The sequence below is a fragment of the Pundamilia nyererei genome, unplaced genomic scaffold (genome assembly GCF_000239375.1).
Source record: "Pundamilia nyererei isolate P.nyererei 1_Seehausen unplaced genomic scaffold, PunNye1.0 scaffold00234, whole genome shotgun sequence".
In the NCBI taxonomy this organism is placed as follows: Eukaryota; Metazoa; Chordata; class Actinopteri; order Cichliformes; family Cichlidae; genus Pundamilia; species Pundamilia nyererei.
In genome coordinates, this window is record NW_005187635.1 from 536,904 (window position 1) to 555,215 (window position 18,312).

The window sequence follows — 18,312 nt, forward strand, 5'->3', positions numbered from 1 at the left end:
TTATGTTCTACTGAAAATATTCGTACAAATGTGAAGTACCTCTCAACAACAATGGGTCAATGCAATAAAACAGAAAATATAAATATTAATTCCGATCTTTGATTTGCTATTGATTTTTCATTGAATAAATAGTCAGACTGAATATATTTGGGTTCGTAGGGTTTATATTGTGAATTCTTGAGTACATTTTGTGAATGACAGAGCTCTGGCTGCTGTGTGCTCGTCTGGTTATGATGAATGCAGATGGACTCGATTTCCCGCAAAATCGTGGAAAGCGAGAGCGCGTTGTCTGACGTCACTGAAGCGAGTAGCCAATCAAAGTTCTGCATTGGCACCGCTCATCTCCTATTGGCTGACAACTGACCAGTGCTCTGTTGTTCAGTACAAATTGAAGGGATACCGCATTGAGAACAAGTTATAGATAGAATATCAATAATCGGGTCCAATATACCCAGAACTACTGGTAGTATTTCGGACGGATGAATGCAGAACAGCTTCGAGTGTCCGGAGGTTTGTTTTGAAGTAAACTATGCTAGCACTGCTAGCTAACTAGCCAGCGTCTTGTCGCCTCCTCTTCACAGGTTTCTGCTGTTGAGTCTGCCAGGCTTGTGCTAGAGGCAGCGAGGCCAGCAAATTAATGCCATCAGCCAGGGTACGTTACTTTTTTTATATACCCCACATTTGCCACTTTACAAATTTTGGTAGCTTTGTTAACGGCGGTTTGATTAACCGAATAAATAGTGCGGTAAAAGGCAGGCTAGCGTGTTAGCGCTGTGCTTCTAGCCGTTAGCTCGCGTGCTAATGCTAGTGTTTTGCTAAGCTAACTTGTTGTGTTTCCCGCACCTATGCCTTAATCTTTTTTCTTCTAACGTGTGGTGCTGTCTCACTCCGCAGAACTCAGGTCATATTATGAGCGGGGCCAGTTGCAAAGCTAACGGCGCCGTCTACCCTGCCTCATCAGCAATGATGAACTCTGTAAAAAAGCCCAAGATGGAGCAGATTCAGGCCGACCATGAGCTGTTCCTACAGGCCTTTGAAAGTGAGACTTCACTACTTGTTACATTATAATACAAGTTTACGGTTTGGGTTCACGAGAGACTTTCCTGTGCTTTGCGTGATTGTTCCGCTACTCTGATCATTTTTACTGTGATTTATTGTGGGTTTTTTTTAGTTGCCTTTTTGACTGTCTGGCATTTGGTTTAATTCCAAATGGAGTCCTAAATATTGTTTTTAACTTAACGTAATGACTACTGTAGTAAGGTAACAATTATCAGACTGAAATCAGGCTAAAACACACGCCCAATACTTTTTTCTCTTTTTTGGGGGGGGGGGTGGTCATGTCAAATTAGTCACCACATACCAGAAGAAGTCTTGGCATGTGAGAAATGCACTACATAGATGGGTTTTTCAGATCAAGTCTGTATGAGAGGGGTGTGATACTGTCTAAAACAAGACTTGTTGTATTTCTAGAACCAACTCAGATATACAGATTTCTACGCACAAGGAATTTGATTGCAGTAAGTGAATACTCTACACATTTATATCTTAATTTAACTGCTTTAAACTGCTGATGGAAAATGACTGATATCCGCCCACCCTCTTTTTTTTTTTTCTTAGCCCATATTTTTGCACAGGACACTCACCTTCATGTCTCACAGAAATGGTCGAACAAATGCCAGAAGGTATGGAGTCTGGAGAAACAGGAATCCTTCTCTTTTTTTTTTTCTTTTTTTTTTTTTTTTGTCATAACGATGCACTGTCATAGTTGGTTAAAGATGATTTGTTCCTGACGATGTTTGTGAACAAACGTTCTCTGATTTCTTTCCAGGAAAACATTCAAAGTGGATGATATGTTGCAGACAGTGGTGAAGATGAAGGGGGAGCAGGATTCTCCAAGGTAACACAGCTTTACAAGTGTTGCATCTGTTTTCTGTATTTTGTATTGAACAAAGCTAATAACAGTTGTAGCACTTGATATGACCTAGTTTCACCTGTGCATTTTTATTTTATTTTATTTTAGCTTGTCCTCACATCTACAGTTAACATTCACTGGGTTCTTCCATAAGGATGGTAAGCACATGTTAATCTTCACCAAGTACCTGTGTTTTGTGTATTTCCCTATGAAAGAAATGACTCAAATGCTTAGGTGTGTCAGAAATTTCTACAATATTCAGCTGTTTGAAATTTGGTTTTGCTTTGACACATGTTAAACAACCACATTGATAGAAATGACAAAAGTAGTCACTCAGAAGCAAGGCAGAAGAACTTTTTTTTTTTTTTGTGCCAACATACTGCTATGCAGTCTTACAGTTGCATGTAGGATAACATTAATTGATGTTAAGAGATATGTCTGTGAAGGTTCTCAGTCCAAGGTCAACCATTTGACCCTAGAACTGAAGAAGCTTCTCGGATGAGAGGTGAAACGTCTTCAAGCAACTTAAAGAAGTCCAGACGCTTTTCTTTCCAAGCTCCTTAGATGTTAAGAGATGCTTCTTATGTATATAAGAAAGAAGGAGAATATACAGTTGTTTGTGATTGACACAAACTCTTCTTGTTTCCCTCTAGAAAAGCCATCTCAGAATTCAGAAAATGAACAAAATTCTGTGTCCTTAGAGGTGCTACTTGTCAAAGTCTGCCATAAAAAACGCAAGGTAAAGTAAAACACTGGGTCTGTCACTTTTGGCAACATGTCAATGCATCTGCCGTTGCTCACTTGTGGTTGTTTTTGTATTTCAGGATGTCAGCTGCCCGATAAAGCAAGTGCCTACAGGTAAAAAGCAGGTGCCTTTGAATCCCGACAGTAACCAAACCAAGCCCGGCTCCTACCCTTCCTTACTGGTTCCCAGCAATGAATTTGAGCCCAGCAACAGCCACATGGTGAAGTCCTACTCGCTTCTGTTCAGGGTATCACACACAGGGAGAAGGGATGCCAGTGGTCTAGTGAATGGAGAGGCCAATGAAAACATTGGTAGGAATCTCACAGTAAAACCTTTTCATGCTCTGTTTTTGACTGTGCACCATTTAGATGAATAATTTAACAGTGCAGTTTGTTGGGAGAGTAGCATAAGGGATTGAATATTCTTTCTGTGAGCATCTCATCTGAAAATGATACCAGCTGTAACTGAAATAGTTGCTGGCTAGATATTATATTCTTGGTCTCAGTTGTTATTTGTTTGTTTGTTTGTTTGTTTGTTTGTTTGTTTTTAAACATGAAGATGTAACAGATACTCCTACTAGAAAGAAGCGAAGTTCATCCCATAGGGATGAAGGAGAGACCACAGAGACCTATGTTGCACAGATGACCGTCTTTGATAAGAATAGGTAAGGATTTGTACTTTCTTTCCTTTTTAAGTTCTAAATATGTCCCTCTTCCAGTCGCTTTTGCCTGTACTCCTCAAAACATGCACTGCTTTGTCCACAGGAGACTGCAGCTGCTGGATGGGGAGTATGAGGTGTCAATGCAAGGGATGGACGACAGCCCTGTGAGCAAGAAGCGAGCCACATGGGAAACCATTCTTGATGGGAAGGTAGGCTGGCTGGATTCGGTCTCTGAAAGGAAGGTGTAATTGTGTTTGTCATATTGAACTTGAATGCTAATTTCCTTCTTGTCCACCTCACTGCTTCACTGACCATGACTGTCCCACAGAGACTGCCACCATTTGAGACATTTTCTCAGGGACCCACATTGCAGTTCACGCTGCGTTGGACAGGTGATGGCAGTGGAAAGTCCACTGCTCCTGTGGCTAAACCCCTCTCTACGCGCAACTCGGATAGCTCCAGCCCTATGGAGACCAGAACCAGCAACCACCGAACTGCCCTCATGAGTAAGTACAAAAACAATTCACGGTAGCTTGAACTTAGAAATTTAGAGCAATGAAATGACGTGGAAAAATTCTATCAGTGTGATGCTATCGGTTTTTCAAAATCCCTGGATTACATTTTATCTTATATTACATTCAAGAGGAGGACCAGAAAATGTCCACAGATGACAAGAGAAGGCCAGATCTTCTGATTAATTAAAAGCACTGCAAAAGGGTTCAGACAAAACACCAAATAAAGAGATTTCCTGAACAGATTCTCTGACAAACCCGAGTGGGTCATGCTTTTGGATTATTCGCCCACTATGATGTTGGTGTGGGATGCTCTATTTGTAACTGAATCTGGCAAAAGGCGCTGTGTAAATAGCTGTTGAGTCCCTTTCAGACATGCTTTTCATCCCATGAATGTGCAGGCACCTCTGCACGTCACCATCATGTTGGAACAATCCCGTCAATCCTTCTGTAAAAGGCACAATGTTGCTACTTAATTATTTATTTATTTTTTGGGGGAGTATTTTATATGTATCAGTATTTGGCATAATGCTTCCAAATGAGCAAAAAGCAGTTATGAGTCACTGCCTGACGTCTCATCATTAGTAACTGTGTGTGGACTGACGTGTGTGCATACACACAGTTATGAGTTGGTCCTATTAATTATCTCTAAAAGCTCGGGTTGTTTTGATATGGTGAGTGCTAGCCATCTGTTTGGATGTAACATTATTTACATTGACTCCAGTGCTAACTGATATACTTTACTTACTAATGTTACCATTTTGCAGTGGTGCTCCTCAGCCAAAGTGTCCCCTAGCATTAGTCAGAGCCCCTAATGGCTCAATTTATTTAATGCTAAGATAGTGTAACCATGTCATAAATGATCTGTTTGCGTTTAGGTTGGTTTTGGAACAGGGGACCAGAGGTCTCTGCTGTGAAGCTGGATTTTGGCTTATCTCAGCAACTTGAGGGTTAACCTTGGGTTTTCAGTACTACAAAGGTGGATTACTTCTTACGGGAGTAGCTCGCCATGGTAACTTATGCTGCGTATATAACCTGCTCCAGGACAGGTTATGTTCCAGATTAGAGGAACAGGTATGAAATCGCTGACTATTGAGCAATAATTATTTTATTTTTTTCTGGAACATGGCAACACCTTTCTTGGAAGATCTCTCGGACTTCTGCGCACAGAGTAGGAGTGTCTAAAGTCTTTGTTTTGCGAATGAATGTCAGTATTCAATATGGGTTCTTATATGCAACTAAATATAACTAACGATGTAGTTAAAGGAACGCTTGACCTGCCTAGTGAGGGGGTGGGTTAGTATCTCTCTCATCTCTTTCACCTTAAGCACTTGTGATTGTTTCTCTGTGGCTTAACCTTTCATCTGCACATCAAGTTTTAAATCCTGTCACTTATGCTCTCCATTTCAGAAATGTAAGCACTCATCCTCCTTTATTTGCTCATTAGGTGTGCTTCGACTCTTGTGGTGAAAAGGAAACTCTTTTTGTGCTCTGTGTTGTAACAAAGGTGAAATTCTTCAGTGACCGTGTGTTTTTAATGTCATCAGGTCATTACATAAACATGTAGGTGAAGCTACAACAATGTTGCGTATTCCATGTCTGAAATGGGCTTTATCAACAGGTGTATTTGCACTTAGATTGTGTATCTTTTGTTACTGGGCGGGGAGGGGGGGGGAAATGCAATTTCTCCTTCTCAAAAAAGCCCTTCAGTGTGTTTACCAAAAAAGTCCACATAATTTGTTATTTGGTGACTCTCCAAGAATTAACTTCTCCATCTGTTCCTGTCAGCAGTGAAAGAGTCAGTCAGCACAGACATTCAGACGAAGAAAGAGCAGGTCCCATGTGAGCCGCGACAGAAGCTACGTATATTTTATCAGGTACACCACACAACAGTAAGGAATACATTTGAGCCTGGCACACTTATTATAAGAACCATTTGTTTAGGTTGATAAAAATGTGCAGTGTCTTTGTGGTATGTTTTTTGGAGCTGTTGTAGAATTACTGTCATGTTTTGATCCCCCCCCCCTCCCCCCTTTTTTTGTAATCATTAGTGGTACAACGGATCAAAAAATCTCACGGTTCGGATTACAGATCAACCGTGATCCGTTGCACCACTAGTAATCATTCACCTTTTTAAAACTTAATGCAGCGGCAATTTTTAGCTTTTGGGTGCTTGCCCTTAGCGTGTCATAAGTGACAGTAACTCTGATTTTTATGACCCTGCTTTACATCTGCTGTAGGTTCACCATCTCTGGTTTATCTTGTAGTAAATCAATGGTTTGTTCTTCCTCAGTTTCTGTACAACAATAATACGCGGCAGCAGACGGAGGCGAGAGATGATCTTCACTGTCCCTGGTGTACCCTGAACTGCAGCAAACTCTACAGTCTGCTCAAACACCTCAAACTCTCTCACTCCCGCTTTATCTTCAACTATGTGGTAAGAAATAAGTGTGTGTGTGTGTGGCTGGGCAAGTCATGAGTCTTCACAAGACATCATGGGATCTCACACAGTCTTAAAGTTCAAAGATGCTGCAAGCTGCAAGCTGTATCTTAAAACACTTGTATAAACTATACACTTGTGTTATGTGTTTTCAGTCTTGTCAGTTAAAGAGTGCAAGGAGACTGGGATTATTCTAATTGTCGTTATTCCTGATTTTTCCTCAAATATTTAATCTGTTATCTAATCACATCATTTGCTCCATATTAAATATTAACCATTGAATGATTGTTTTACCAGTTGAATGGTTGATATAGTTCTTATTTGTTTCTTAATCTGCAGCCTCACCCTAAAGGAGCAAGGATAGACGTTTCCATCAACGAGTGCTATGACGGCTCATACGTTGGCAACCCTCAGGACATCCACAGCCAGCCAGGTTTTGCTTTTAGCCGCAACGGCCCAGTCAAGAGGACCGCTGTGACTCACGTACTGGTTTCCAGGTAGACATACGACCTTCAGTCAGAGTTAACAGAACTGACTCATTTTCCTCTTCGTTTGTCTGTTAATGAAGGGGTAATGAGCTGAATTAACGTTAATGACGTGATCATGCACACTAACCATGGTTTAAACAGACTTGGAGCAAAAGTCTGAGGAACTTGGCAGGAAGGCAACTCTAAACGGATTAGCTCTGATATGTTCTTATACTAATGTATCTGGTAGAAATGAGTTTGGTTGATAATAGTCTGGAAAGCCGAGATGTAATTGTCTGATGAAATAGCGTGAAGAGTTTTTACTTGATTCCTTTGAGGGGAGTATCTTCATATTTATCATAAACCTTTACTTTAAAAGTCACAAACCTTAACACGTAAAACTTCATACGCAAATTATGGCAAAAAATCCGGACAAGTGTATAAAAACCCCCTTTAAATTTATATCCTAGTTTTAACAACTGAGCAAATGTTTATTTTGGTGAGGATGCAAGGTTACGTACATTTTATTAAAGGTTACCTCAATTCCACCTCAAACTGGGGATGCTTTGAAAATATTCTTTCATATGTACGACAGTAAAATTATATATTTCTGAAATGTCAGCCTACACAGTGTTAAATACAAAATGAATTTTCTTCTTCTCTTGCTAGGCCCAAAAGGACCAAACCAAGTCTTTCAGAGTTCCTGGAGTCTGAGGACGGAGAGTTGGAGCAGCAGAGGACCTATGTCAGTGGACATAACCGCCTTTATTTCCACAGTGATAGCTGCATGCCCCTGCGGCCTCAGGAAATGGATGTAGACAGCGAGGATGAAAGGGATCCAGAGTGGCTCAGGGAGAAAACTGCCACGGTGAGAAACCAGTGCTCATAAAGTCATTTTTACCCAGTAAAAGGCTGATTGTCATCAACTTCAGTAAAGGAGAAATGATTCACCAATGAAATAAATCCGAAGAAAAGTTGTGATTGTGTCCTTGAATTTCCCAGACCCCCACAATTGGGATGAGAGGGAAACATAAAAAAAAACCCTGAGAAATGGCAAAACAAAGATTTCAGAGTTACCATAGCAACAGAGTGAGAAATCATTTGGGTCTGGCCGGTCACCCATAAATAACTTGGAGGTGCTCAGGGCAGAAAAACTGCTGCCAACACTGAACACCTCTTCAGCTTGTTCTTCAACTGATACACAACATGTGTCACTTCATTATTGATCTCACCGAACCCTGTAGAACAAAGTCTGTTAGTTACACTTCTGACAGGAGTGACAGAAAACCTGTGAGATTAGCCCCTGATGAGTTTTCATTACTGCTTATTCACAATTGTAATGATGTAAAACTCGACACACATTACACTGTTTTACTGTTACATTTGGCTTATATGGCAAGTTGTTCATATTGGAGTGTATCTTAATTGAGTATCATTTATTTATTTTCTTTAATTACTATAGCAACTGGATGAGTTCACGGACGTTAATGAAGGAGAGAAGGAGGTGATGAAGCTGTGGAACCTGCACGTCATGAAGCATGGGTATGCAGAATATATCAGTTTGAAGCAGAGATTTTGCAGGATGCTTATAACGGTGTAGCTAGTTTATATTCAACTGTGTCAGGGTTTTTTTTGTTTTTGTTTTCTCAACTGGGTGAGGGGAAAACATATTGGACTTTATTTATTTACTTTATTTTATTTCTTAACTTTTTGCTCTGGGAAACTGTTTGCAAATAATAAATGGGATTAAACAGGATGTCGTCACAGACAATTCCAAACAAATCAGAAAAAAAAAAATCCTCAAGAATATGCTCAATTTAATAAACCACCCAGCAGTTATATTGTAGTTTTTACATATTTTGGTCACAGTGTGGAGCCTCTAAAACCTGCGTTCTTTCAATAGCCAGCAGGTGGCGACACATTTAGTTGTAAAAGAGTCAGATCATAGATGTCTGTGAGAAACATGTCTCCATTATGAGTGTGTCAAAAAGCCTTGAATTTGATTGTCAGTTTCCAGTCTGTTTTTTGTTTTTAAGGCACATAAGGTTCTTTGTACATTATGTTAAAAGTGGTCCCAGAGTAAAATCAGTAATGCAGGGTATCCTCTAGGGCAGGGCAGCCTTTGGTTGACATGTAGCTACCACACACACTCGTGAAATCTGGTTCCAAAACATCAGTGCTGGAGCTGCTGAGCTCAAAGCTTCTAATGGTAGTCCGCAAATTAATGAGTGACTTCAAAGTAGCTGATGGTGTTTTTACAGCCTCTGACTGTAGAAATGCTAGACTCGTATAATTTGATTATTCCCCCCTTCAGCTTCATTGCAGACAACCAGATGAATCAGGCCATCATGCTTTTCGTGGAGGACCGCGGCGCTCACATCATCCGGCGCAACCTCTGCCGCAACTTCCTCTTGCACCTAGTCAGCATGCACGACTTCAACCTGGTAAGCACATCCACCATCGATCGTGCGATGGCCCGACTGCGGCAGATACAAGAAGAGCTGCCGGAAATTGAGGTGGACCAGCAGGATCAGAATCCAGCAGGAGCCTGTAATGGAAATGCCATCACCCCAAGTGGGGGACAGCAGGGCAAGAGGACAAAAAGCGCTCTAACAGACTGATGTAAAGCTGGCTGGAGGGAACTATGATTGTTGTATTTTTCTGTATTTTTCTTTCCCCCCTCCCCTGCTCCCTTAAATGGACTTTACCGACATTTTGGTGCTTAGATAGGTGGGAGAACTGAGCAGCAGATGAACTGACTGGACACAGATCAGTATACAAGGTAAACAAGTTTTCGGAACTTGAACTGAACCAAATATGAACAATATAAAAGTGAATTGCCCACTTCTACACAAACCAGGAATTTGTGGACTGAATGATGCAAGTTGAACCTACTTAATATGCATTTTGTAGGAGCCATTGAATTATCCTTGTGTCACTGAGAGTAAACGAATGGAGTGTCTTTTACTGTGGCACGACTGCCTTCGGTATGATAGACAGCTACAGTTAAAACTGTACTGGTAACATTGTCACTGTTTATTTGTACACGTACACAATAACCTTGATTAAAAATGTATCCTTTTTAGATGGTTATTTTAGCACTTGGTGTTTGTATTTAGAAGGCTTACCTTGAAATTGTCATTTGGAAAGGGGGAAAAAAATGTGATCATGCTGCATCAGCACTTGAATGCAGCTTTTTCATGATCATCTGTGGAGGGCTGGATTCGCTGCTATGGATGACATTTCAAATGAAGGGCGATACAGTAAAAGGATTGTGGGGTTTCCTGACAAGGTTGTCAGTGTTGTACTGTAAGCATGGATCCTGGACTACAGAATAAAGTAAGATTTCAGTCCAGGCTAAAAAAACAAAACAAAACCGAAATTACATTTCATCATGTTTGACATTGATGATAGTGCAAGGAAAGCCAAGGAAGTCAAGTTTTCTGAGTATTTTGTTTGTGGACAACCAGCAGCACATCACACCGTGTGCCGTGCAAAGCATCAGAGAAATGAATGTCGGCTGTTTTCTGTTGTAGGCACCTGCAGTTTGTTTGTTTTTTTTCCTTCCCCCTACTTCAAGCTCTGAGAACATTGGAGACACATTAATTGAATTTTATATTTTTAAACGTGGGTTACGAGTAGCTGACAGAAATGTGTATAGTGTAATCACATCAAATGTTTAGCTGTGCCCCGTTTCGCATCTAGTAAAGAACAGGTTGCAGTTGTCATTTCAAAGCAATATGGTGTTGTTTGGAGGATTTTTCAGGTCCAACTAAGTTGTTCTTTTAGTTTCAGTTGATGCCAAAGGGGAATGTTTTCATCATTCTCTTAGTTCTGTTAAAAAAAACAAATTTAAAGTATGTATAATTTTTTTTTTTTCATAACACTTCTTTTGAGGAAAAAAAAGAAGCAGTAGTTGTGTTTAGTAGTGTGCACATAAATTGGTGAACATCACCATTCAGTTTCATCAGAGTTCCCTTGTGGACAACCAGATTAACAGTATATTTCTCCCTCTGCCCTCCGTTATCCGTGGAGGCTTTCTGTGTCCATGTGGAAAACAAAAACGTTGTCAAAACACCCTGTGGAAAATTGTGGCATATACACTCTGGATAAGGGGATTTTTATATTTAAAGAAATAAAACATTTGTCCTTATCCATTCCTGTACTGTTTTTAGATGTACTGGCTGCAGGACTGACTGACTACCCTTCCACAATTAACAAGAATCACTACTGCTGCTCGAATATTGTACGGATTTTAGTGAAACCTGTGCACAGTGAACACATCTAATAGGCCTTCAATCAAATTGTAGTCAAGATCACTTTAGTTTGTGCATTACAGCCAATTAATGACAAAACTGCAACTTTCTGTACATTTCTCCCACTGAAAATGCTACGTCTAAATGAACAGAATCAACTTTTGGGGACCTAGAGATGATTGTTAGTCCCAGAAGACCAACAGTTTGGCACTAACAACCATGCCACGTTCAAGTAAATCACTTTTTTTCACCATTCTGGTGCTCAGTTTGAAACTCACCAGGTCCTCTTAATCACCTCTATAAGTCTATAATTACTGAGTTGCTGTCATGTGATTGCCTCATTTCAGATATTTTAATAAACAGCTGAACAGGTGTACTTAAAGTGACAAGTGAGTCTATAGAAGTAGATACACAAGACTGAGACTGGATGGTTTCATATAAATACATGTCTATGCCACAAAAATGCACTACAGGTGACAAAAGCTGTAAAATCTAACACTGCACTTTATTCTATTTGAGTAAAAACATCTGTAACTAGCTGGTCTGATGACTTTAGAGAAAGGTTTGTGTGGTTTTGGGAACTTTTGTAACTAGTGCGGTAACTCTGTATCAGTGTGGGATATCTGTGTACACACGATCTCTGACTGCAGAGAAACACTGCACACTTTTAAAGCGTCACTTCAGCTCTGCGGATGAATGTAGCACTGACTGTACTCGTGTATTTCCATGTCCTATATTCCTCATACCATTTTCTTCTTACATACAGCCCTAACTAGCCAGCTTCGTTTGAAAGAAACAAAAAAACCCGATATTTCTGTGTTACGCGAACGTCGCACAAATGACGTCATACGTAAAACCCAAGCGCCAAATTCAAAATGGCAATAGCCAGCCTGCAGCCTGCAAACTAAAGCCTTTTTTAAAAAATTAGTTTGCCGTGTTTTACGATGCGAAATAAACTCAGAAAGGTCAAAACAGTCAGAGACTCAAACTTCCGGTGCAAAGACGTGACGCAAACTGCCGGGGTTATAGTTTTATCAGAGTCGAGCTGCTCTAAAGAGGAAATCTCGCTGGATGCAAAAGATAAAAACGGCTCAAATTCAGCTACATGGCTTTCGGGAACACACCCCCAACCAGTCCCGGAGATAAGAGATTCTTTGTGCGCAAAAGGAGCTAAAATTGCTCCGATTTTCTTACGAGCGATACAGCAAAGAAAGCGGAGCAGCGACGGGGAGCTGGACCAGCCTCTGGATAGCACGCAGCAATCCGTGCTCCCTCTTCAAGGTGATAAAGTGCAACCAGTAAAACGTCCACCTGCAGTTTCTCACGTGACAATAAAGGACGGGTGTCAGGGACAGCTGTCACCCTCAGTTCTGCACAGCTGCCTGGAAGAAATCCAAACTTCTAATCCAGCATTTCCAGTCCAAGCTGTGCTCAACACTTTGAGGAAGAAGGCAGGAGAAAGGCTGCAGGAGCATGCACTCACAGGTTAGACTGAACAACTGTCTGTACATTTGCTCCTCAGTGAGGATATAATTGTTCCCCTTTCTTTCCTCCTCATATCCGCATTATCCCTTAAAAGAAAAGAGAAAACGGGTAGATGAACTCTTGCAGAGGGTACCGAAGCGTCTGAGGTCTGCAGAGAGTGCTGCAGATGTGGGTCACTCGTCACATCAGGATGTCCTGGGAAGCAGTAGTGTTCACCCTGCAGAGAAACAGCCCAGGTGCAGTAAGCTGAGTCGCACTCGCAGACTGAAGCAACAGAGGGCGAGCCAACCAAGTCTTGATGAGCCGAACATAATGAAAAGCTGTGATCCTCTTCAAAGAAGTAATGCTTGTCTCATTCAGAACAGTTTGACATGTGCTTATATTCCCTTTAAATTGCAGGAAATGTACTTTTTTCTCTTCTTTCTTCTGTCTAGATTTATTTTTTGAGGATACGCTGTGGACAGATAAGTACAGTCCCCAGCATTCGAGTGAGGTCATTGGTAATCCTGCATCTGTGAATAAATTGTACAGGTGAATTTAAGATATTTACACAAGTCTAATTGATTAATTAGTCTTTTGAAGTCAGCATCAGGAGTGTAAACTTTTTATGGATGTTTTCTTCTTGGAGTTCAGTTGGTTAAGGAAATGGAAACTAAGAGCCGCCCGTGACAAGGAGAGACAAATGGAGGAAAAGAAGCAACAGGAAAACAGTAATGGTATGAACTGGTTCTTCACTGTGAAGCTTTGCTCAGTCAGACATGTTATTCTTTTTTATTCCATGCGTGTGACTTTTGGAAAAGTAACAAGTATCCTTTTGAGCAGAGTCATGGGATTGTGGAGACTTCCAGGGTGAAGCTGGATCAGACGATGGCAGAGAGGACCCACTGGGTAACACCCTGCTGATTACAGGACCGTCGGGTGTGGGCAAGACTGCTTCGGTGTACGCCTGTGCTCAGGAGCTGGGCTTCAAGGTGGGATTTGCAAAAAGGTCCGGTGTTTTTGAAGCGATGCTGTCAAAGGCTTGTGAGAAATCAGTTCCACCAAACATGGATTCATGTTAGGATGAATCTTAATGCCAGTTCACCATCCCAAACATGTCCAATAAAACCTTTTTCCCATTTAAGTAAAGCAAAGAATCCCCGTAGATAACCTGTTTAGTTCATTGTAATATTAATAACGATGATCCTTAACATGAGTTTGATTTCACTAACTTTACATAAAAACAAACGACCCCTATGAAACTAAGCTGTGGTTAAACAGCTAATTTAAAATGGCAACAGACAGCTGTAATATGAAATGTACAGAAGTTCACATTTAAAATTGAATCCTTCTCACAATATATTACTTTTCTACTGGTTGAAATTTTTGTGGCTCATCCCAGAAGGTACCTATAAAAAAATCAACACCTGATATGCTCTGAGTCTCCAATTTTAAAACTGGTAAAATGTGACATTTTTGACTTTGATCAGGTCTCCACTGGAGGTGGTAATAACCAGACACCCCACAATATGATATTATCACAACACTTCACTCACAGTGACAATTTTTTGTCAAATTATGTCCTCAGAGTTAAACTGTGTCATTCTCTGTTTTATCCAGTAAGATAAATTTCTCACACTCTCACTAAAACCTGCCATAAATTTTTTTCTCCACCACTAGTCTTAATGCTTTGGTTTCTTCTCAACCAAGGTGTTTGAGGTGAACTGTTCCTCACAGCGCAATGGGCGCAATGTTCTGTCCCAGCTAAAGGAGGTGACCCAGTCACACCTAGTGGAGACGTCGGGGAAAGACCAGCTGAAACCGGCTTACTTCAACACCAACACCTGCACTTCTAAATCTGAGATTTTACTAGGTGATGATCATTTGTTTTCATTGTAACACAAGTAATCAGAGCCCTCAGTTCTTTTACTGAAAAACAACAGAGGCACAATTTTACCGTACAGGTAATTATATTTTCTGTTAACAGGAAAAAGGGCGCTTCCTAAAAATGTCACTTCCACCTCAAAAAGAAGAACATCACAGAATTTGAGAGGCTCTCGTCGCAGCGCAAAAGCAAAATCAGCCACAGTCACTCTGACTCGCTATTTTAGGATGAAGGCCAAAGCAGATCACTTACAGTCTGGTTTCCTGTCACCATCTGAAAGGCCAGAGAACAAGAAACTGGTCAACTCATCATCAGGCTCTGATGTAGCAGAGAAAAAGACAGCCACTTCACTTATTCTCTTTGAAGAGGTAAACCATTTCTGAGCACGACACCGTTTGGCATATAAAGCCACACGTTAACCGTGTTTGCTTCAGATTCACTGTTATCGCTTGCTCTTGCAGGTTGACGTTATATTTGACGATGACGTCGGTTTCCTTGCAGCCATTAAGGCTTTTATGAGTGCCACTAAAAGACCAGTCATTTTGACTACAAACGGTAAAGACGCACACGCAGAGTTTGAATTTCACTTTTAAAGATGAGCTGTTGGTTCTAAACTAGTGTCTTCCTCAGATCCCTTATTCAAGGATCGATTCGACGGCAGCTTGGATGAAATAATTTTCAAAACTCCATCAGCAGTAAGTCAAAGTTACCTCGACCGCCTCACACAGCTTCAATGACAACTGCATGCATGTGTTTGACAGTAGCGCCGCTCTCTTCTTGCATGTTTGTGCTATAGAAGAAGAAAAATGTTATTAGAACTTCATTAATAGAAAAATAACTCAGTCTGTCATTAACTCCATCTTTTCGAAGGTGAATATGTGCAGTTACCTGCAGCTGGTGTGTCTGGCTGAGGGAGTGCAGCTGGATTTAGGTGACGTCAGCAGCCTCCTCAGACTCACCTGTGGTGATGTCAGACGCTGCCTGCTGCAGCTGCAGGTCTGGGTGCAGAGTGGTGGAAGGTCTAAGAAACCCATCTGTGTGCAGTGTAAGTTTCTCCAACATAAAGCATAAATAACATTTAAAAGAAAAAATTGTATGTTATTCTCTGTAAATCTTCCTGTTTTAGACTCTGATGCTGCCGAAGGAGAACATTTAGACTCATTGCCTCCGTACAAAACGGGCTGCTCTGCTAACATGCTGGGTCTTTGCGGTGTAACTCCAGAACATTTGCTGAACCTTCTAAAGGCAAGTATTTGTTTCTCTGCATAAATCTTCATGATCATTTCTCCAAATGAAATTAACGTTTCCGATCTATCGTGTTTTGATTCTCAGTCCTCGTCTAAAAAGCACATGGACGAGCTCTTGATGCTTCTCGCTGAGAGCTGGAGACAAGGCGTGCCGCTTCTCTATTTGAACCTGGAGCTTCTCCTGTCTGTAGCAGCTCAGCATACCACGGTTCGATGCTTGGAAACAGTAGCTTATTCCAGGCTGCAGTGCGAGCAATCTGATGTTGGGCTTCACATCGAGCAGCACAATAGAAGCATTTATCAAAGGGCTTCACTGACCAACAGCAAATCTGTAAGCCATACGTCAAAGCTTAGCAGAAGGAAGTATAACAACACATCATCTGACAGTTTGGGCCTTGAAAAAACATTCTCATTCAGTGGGACAACTTCAAAAGCTCTGCACTCAGGCAGTACGGCTCAACAAATTGCAGCTAAAGAGGAGAGTGAGTGTTTAGACGCCCTGACTGACTTCTTTGACATCATGTCCTACCTCGATGCCACCCTGCCGCCCACAGGGACACGTGTTTCCGACTCCTGCGCACCCGAGTCATTTGTGTGGACAGGAGCGGCACTAAAGGCTGGTTTGTTGAATGAGATGAGGGAGGGAGAGGACAGCAGCTACAGTCAGGAGAAGCTGTTGGACATTCAGGCTGCTGCTGAAGGTTTGGGGTGTCACAGGTGCTTGTGCAGAGCGTCTGAAGCATGGACTGAAGTGCAAAAAATCAGACAGGTGCTGGAGGACAAAAGGTGGGGGAGGCTGATGGAGAGACTCGCATTGACCTCTTCTAAAAGACACAGTCTCAGCTTTAGTTTTCAGCCTCTCTGTGAGCCAAGGTGAGTCTGCTCTCCACCTCATCTTCTGAATGCCATTTCAAGTTGTTTACCATCTTGCCATTTCAGTTGTCCAGTCATACACTTAGTTATCGTTGCTTAAGTTTCAAGGATGTTGACTTCTTTTAAATGCTTTATGATGCAAGTCTAAGGGAAAGCGCCATTACATGACACTCATTTGATAAATTCTTGTCCAAATCCATTTAAAAAAAACAAGACACTGACCAATGAAAGGTTAACAATTTCAGTTAAATAACTCAAAGCATCTTTAGTGGAAAAGTACATAGAACTTCATTCTACCTGCGATGTCGCTCCAGGATGAGGGGGGCTCATGAATGCACGTGGATGCTTCACTAAACATTTCTAATATTGTGCACATTATAAAGCAGAACACCAATTTCTTTGTTCCCGTGCCTCCAGTTTGTCCCAAAGAAGATTCAGACTGAACAGGACGGTTCTCAGCAGTAAACCCTTTGTTTTGCTGGGGAACAGACAGGCTGTGTGTGTCGACTACATGCCGGTCCTCCGCTCCATCTGCCGCTTACATAAAGCACAGCAACAGAAACAAGAGCCACTGAGGTGAGTCAGACACAAGGTTTAAGAGTCCGAAAGTAGGGGACAATCATAAATGACAGGAAATGGAGATGGATTTTATGTTACTAGTGAGGTTGTAATATCACAATAAGTTCATGTGAGAGAGAATGGCAGATAACCTCCCTGAACACCTCAGTGTAGATCAGTGAAGATGTGGTTTGACAACATTTAGAACAGTTTCTTAGTTTGTCCAGGAGTATATCTGCAGAGACCACCCTCACTAACTTCTGATGCACACCCAGTCATTTAGTTTTATAAGCAGAAACCACTCGTTTCAAAAAAACGCTTAAAGATTTACTCATAGTAGGCTTTCAAGGGGACAAGAGTTAAATAACACCGCTTCTTCACACTAGGGCTAACACACAGAGACAGACAACCTTTCATTCTCACTTTCACGTGGCCAATTTAGTATCTCCAGTTAACCTAACTAGCCCGTGTCTGGACCATGGGAGGAAGCAGAGGTACCTGTAGAGAAACCGCACAGGAAGTCATTTTGTAAAACAACTTGTTCCCTTGCTGCTATGATTCTGTCATGAATCATAAGCCTGACATAATAAGAAATCTAGATTGATAAATAACACTACACCCCAGAAGGGAGTGGAGGAATGTACATTTAGTTTAAGAGTGAATAATCCCTTTAAAATATATCTAACATTTTGTGCATTTATCTAATACTTTACATACTAATTTCTCCCACAATAGGTGTATGAACTACCTCAACAACATTCACCTGGGCCTCTCAAAGTCAACTATACAGCTCCTGGCAGAAGGTTTCACGTGACTCCTAAAAGACTATTGAACCTGACATCATCTCTACCTCAGTTTACTCCTGTCAGTATTTATTTTAGTCAGATACTGTGAAATGAAATTAACATGGTTTATTTGAGGAATCATGTTTTTTATTCATATGCAAGTGCAACCATTAAGTAAATAAAAAGTTTGCCTTTTTTTTTGTAAATTATACTGAGCATTTTAAGAGAATTTAAAGTACTGATTACTCAGGTACTCACATGGGTTTTTGACACAAACTTTTATACTTTTCATCCTTTGTGTTTTATCCACAAACAGGTTTTTCACAAAATGCTAGGATGACAGCCGTCACTGCCCTGTCAGGGTTAGTAGCAGAAATAAACACAGGAGCAGCCCTTATACTCAAACAGTACCCAGAAAACAGCATTTGAGTGTTTTAAGTCACAATAAAAATATTTAATTCTTGAAAGTTATCATTAATCTCCAAAAAGTTCAAAGGAAAAAAAAGT

At 41.0% G+C, this 18,312-nt stretch overlaps 2 protein-coding genes across 3 annotated transcripts; both read left to right on the top strand.

Moving 5' to 3' along the window:
* Positions 1–334: 334 nt before the first annotated feature.
* Positions 335–9,822, top strand: suz12b (SUZ12 polycomb repressive complex 2 subunit b). Of its 2 annotated transcripts, none has more exons than XM_005748952.1 (17): positions 335–652; positions 895–1,039; positions 1,471–1,517; positions 1,618–1,682; positions 1,829–1,897; positions 2,021–2,070; positions 2,566–2,651; positions 2,737–2,968; positions 3,216–3,321; positions 3,422–3,527; positions 3,647–3,824; positions 5,619–5,707; positions 6,124–6,267; positions 6,610–6,767; positions 7,407–7,605; positions 8,200–8,279; positions 9,052–9,822. In XM_005748952.1, exons 1-17 carry the CDS (start codon positions 638–640, stop codon positions 9,356–9,358), a joined length of 2,076 nt encoding a protein of 691 aa, XP_005749009.1. In that variant the 5' UTR covers positions 335–637; the 3' UTR covers positions 9,359–9,822. The 2 variants fall into 2 exon arrangements, with proteins under 2 accessions (XP_005749009.1, XP_005749010.1); XM_005748953.1 differs by having other exon boundaries at positions 5,622–5,707.
* Positions 9,823–11,868: 2,046 nt separating this feature from the next.
* On the top strand, positions 11,869–18,270 carry atad5b (ATPase family AAA domain containing 5b). Its single transcript, XM_005748954.1, has 14 exons — positions 11,869–12,478; positions 12,573–12,818; positions 12,913–13,009; positions 13,112–13,194; positions 13,301–13,449; positions 14,168–14,330; positions 14,445–14,710; positions 14,804–14,897; positions 14,973–15,037; positions 15,213–15,387; positions 15,469–15,587; positions 15,675–16,462; positions 16,880–17,038; positions 17,756–18,270. The coding sequence occupies exons 1-14, from the start codon at positions 11,938–11,940 to the stop codon at positions 17,832–17,834; spliced, it is 3,024 nt and encodes a 1,007-aa protein (XP_005749011.1). The 5' UTR covers positions 11,869–11,937; the 3' UTR covers positions 17,835–18,270.
* The last annotated feature ends 42 nt before the right edge of the window (positions 18,271–18,312 follow it).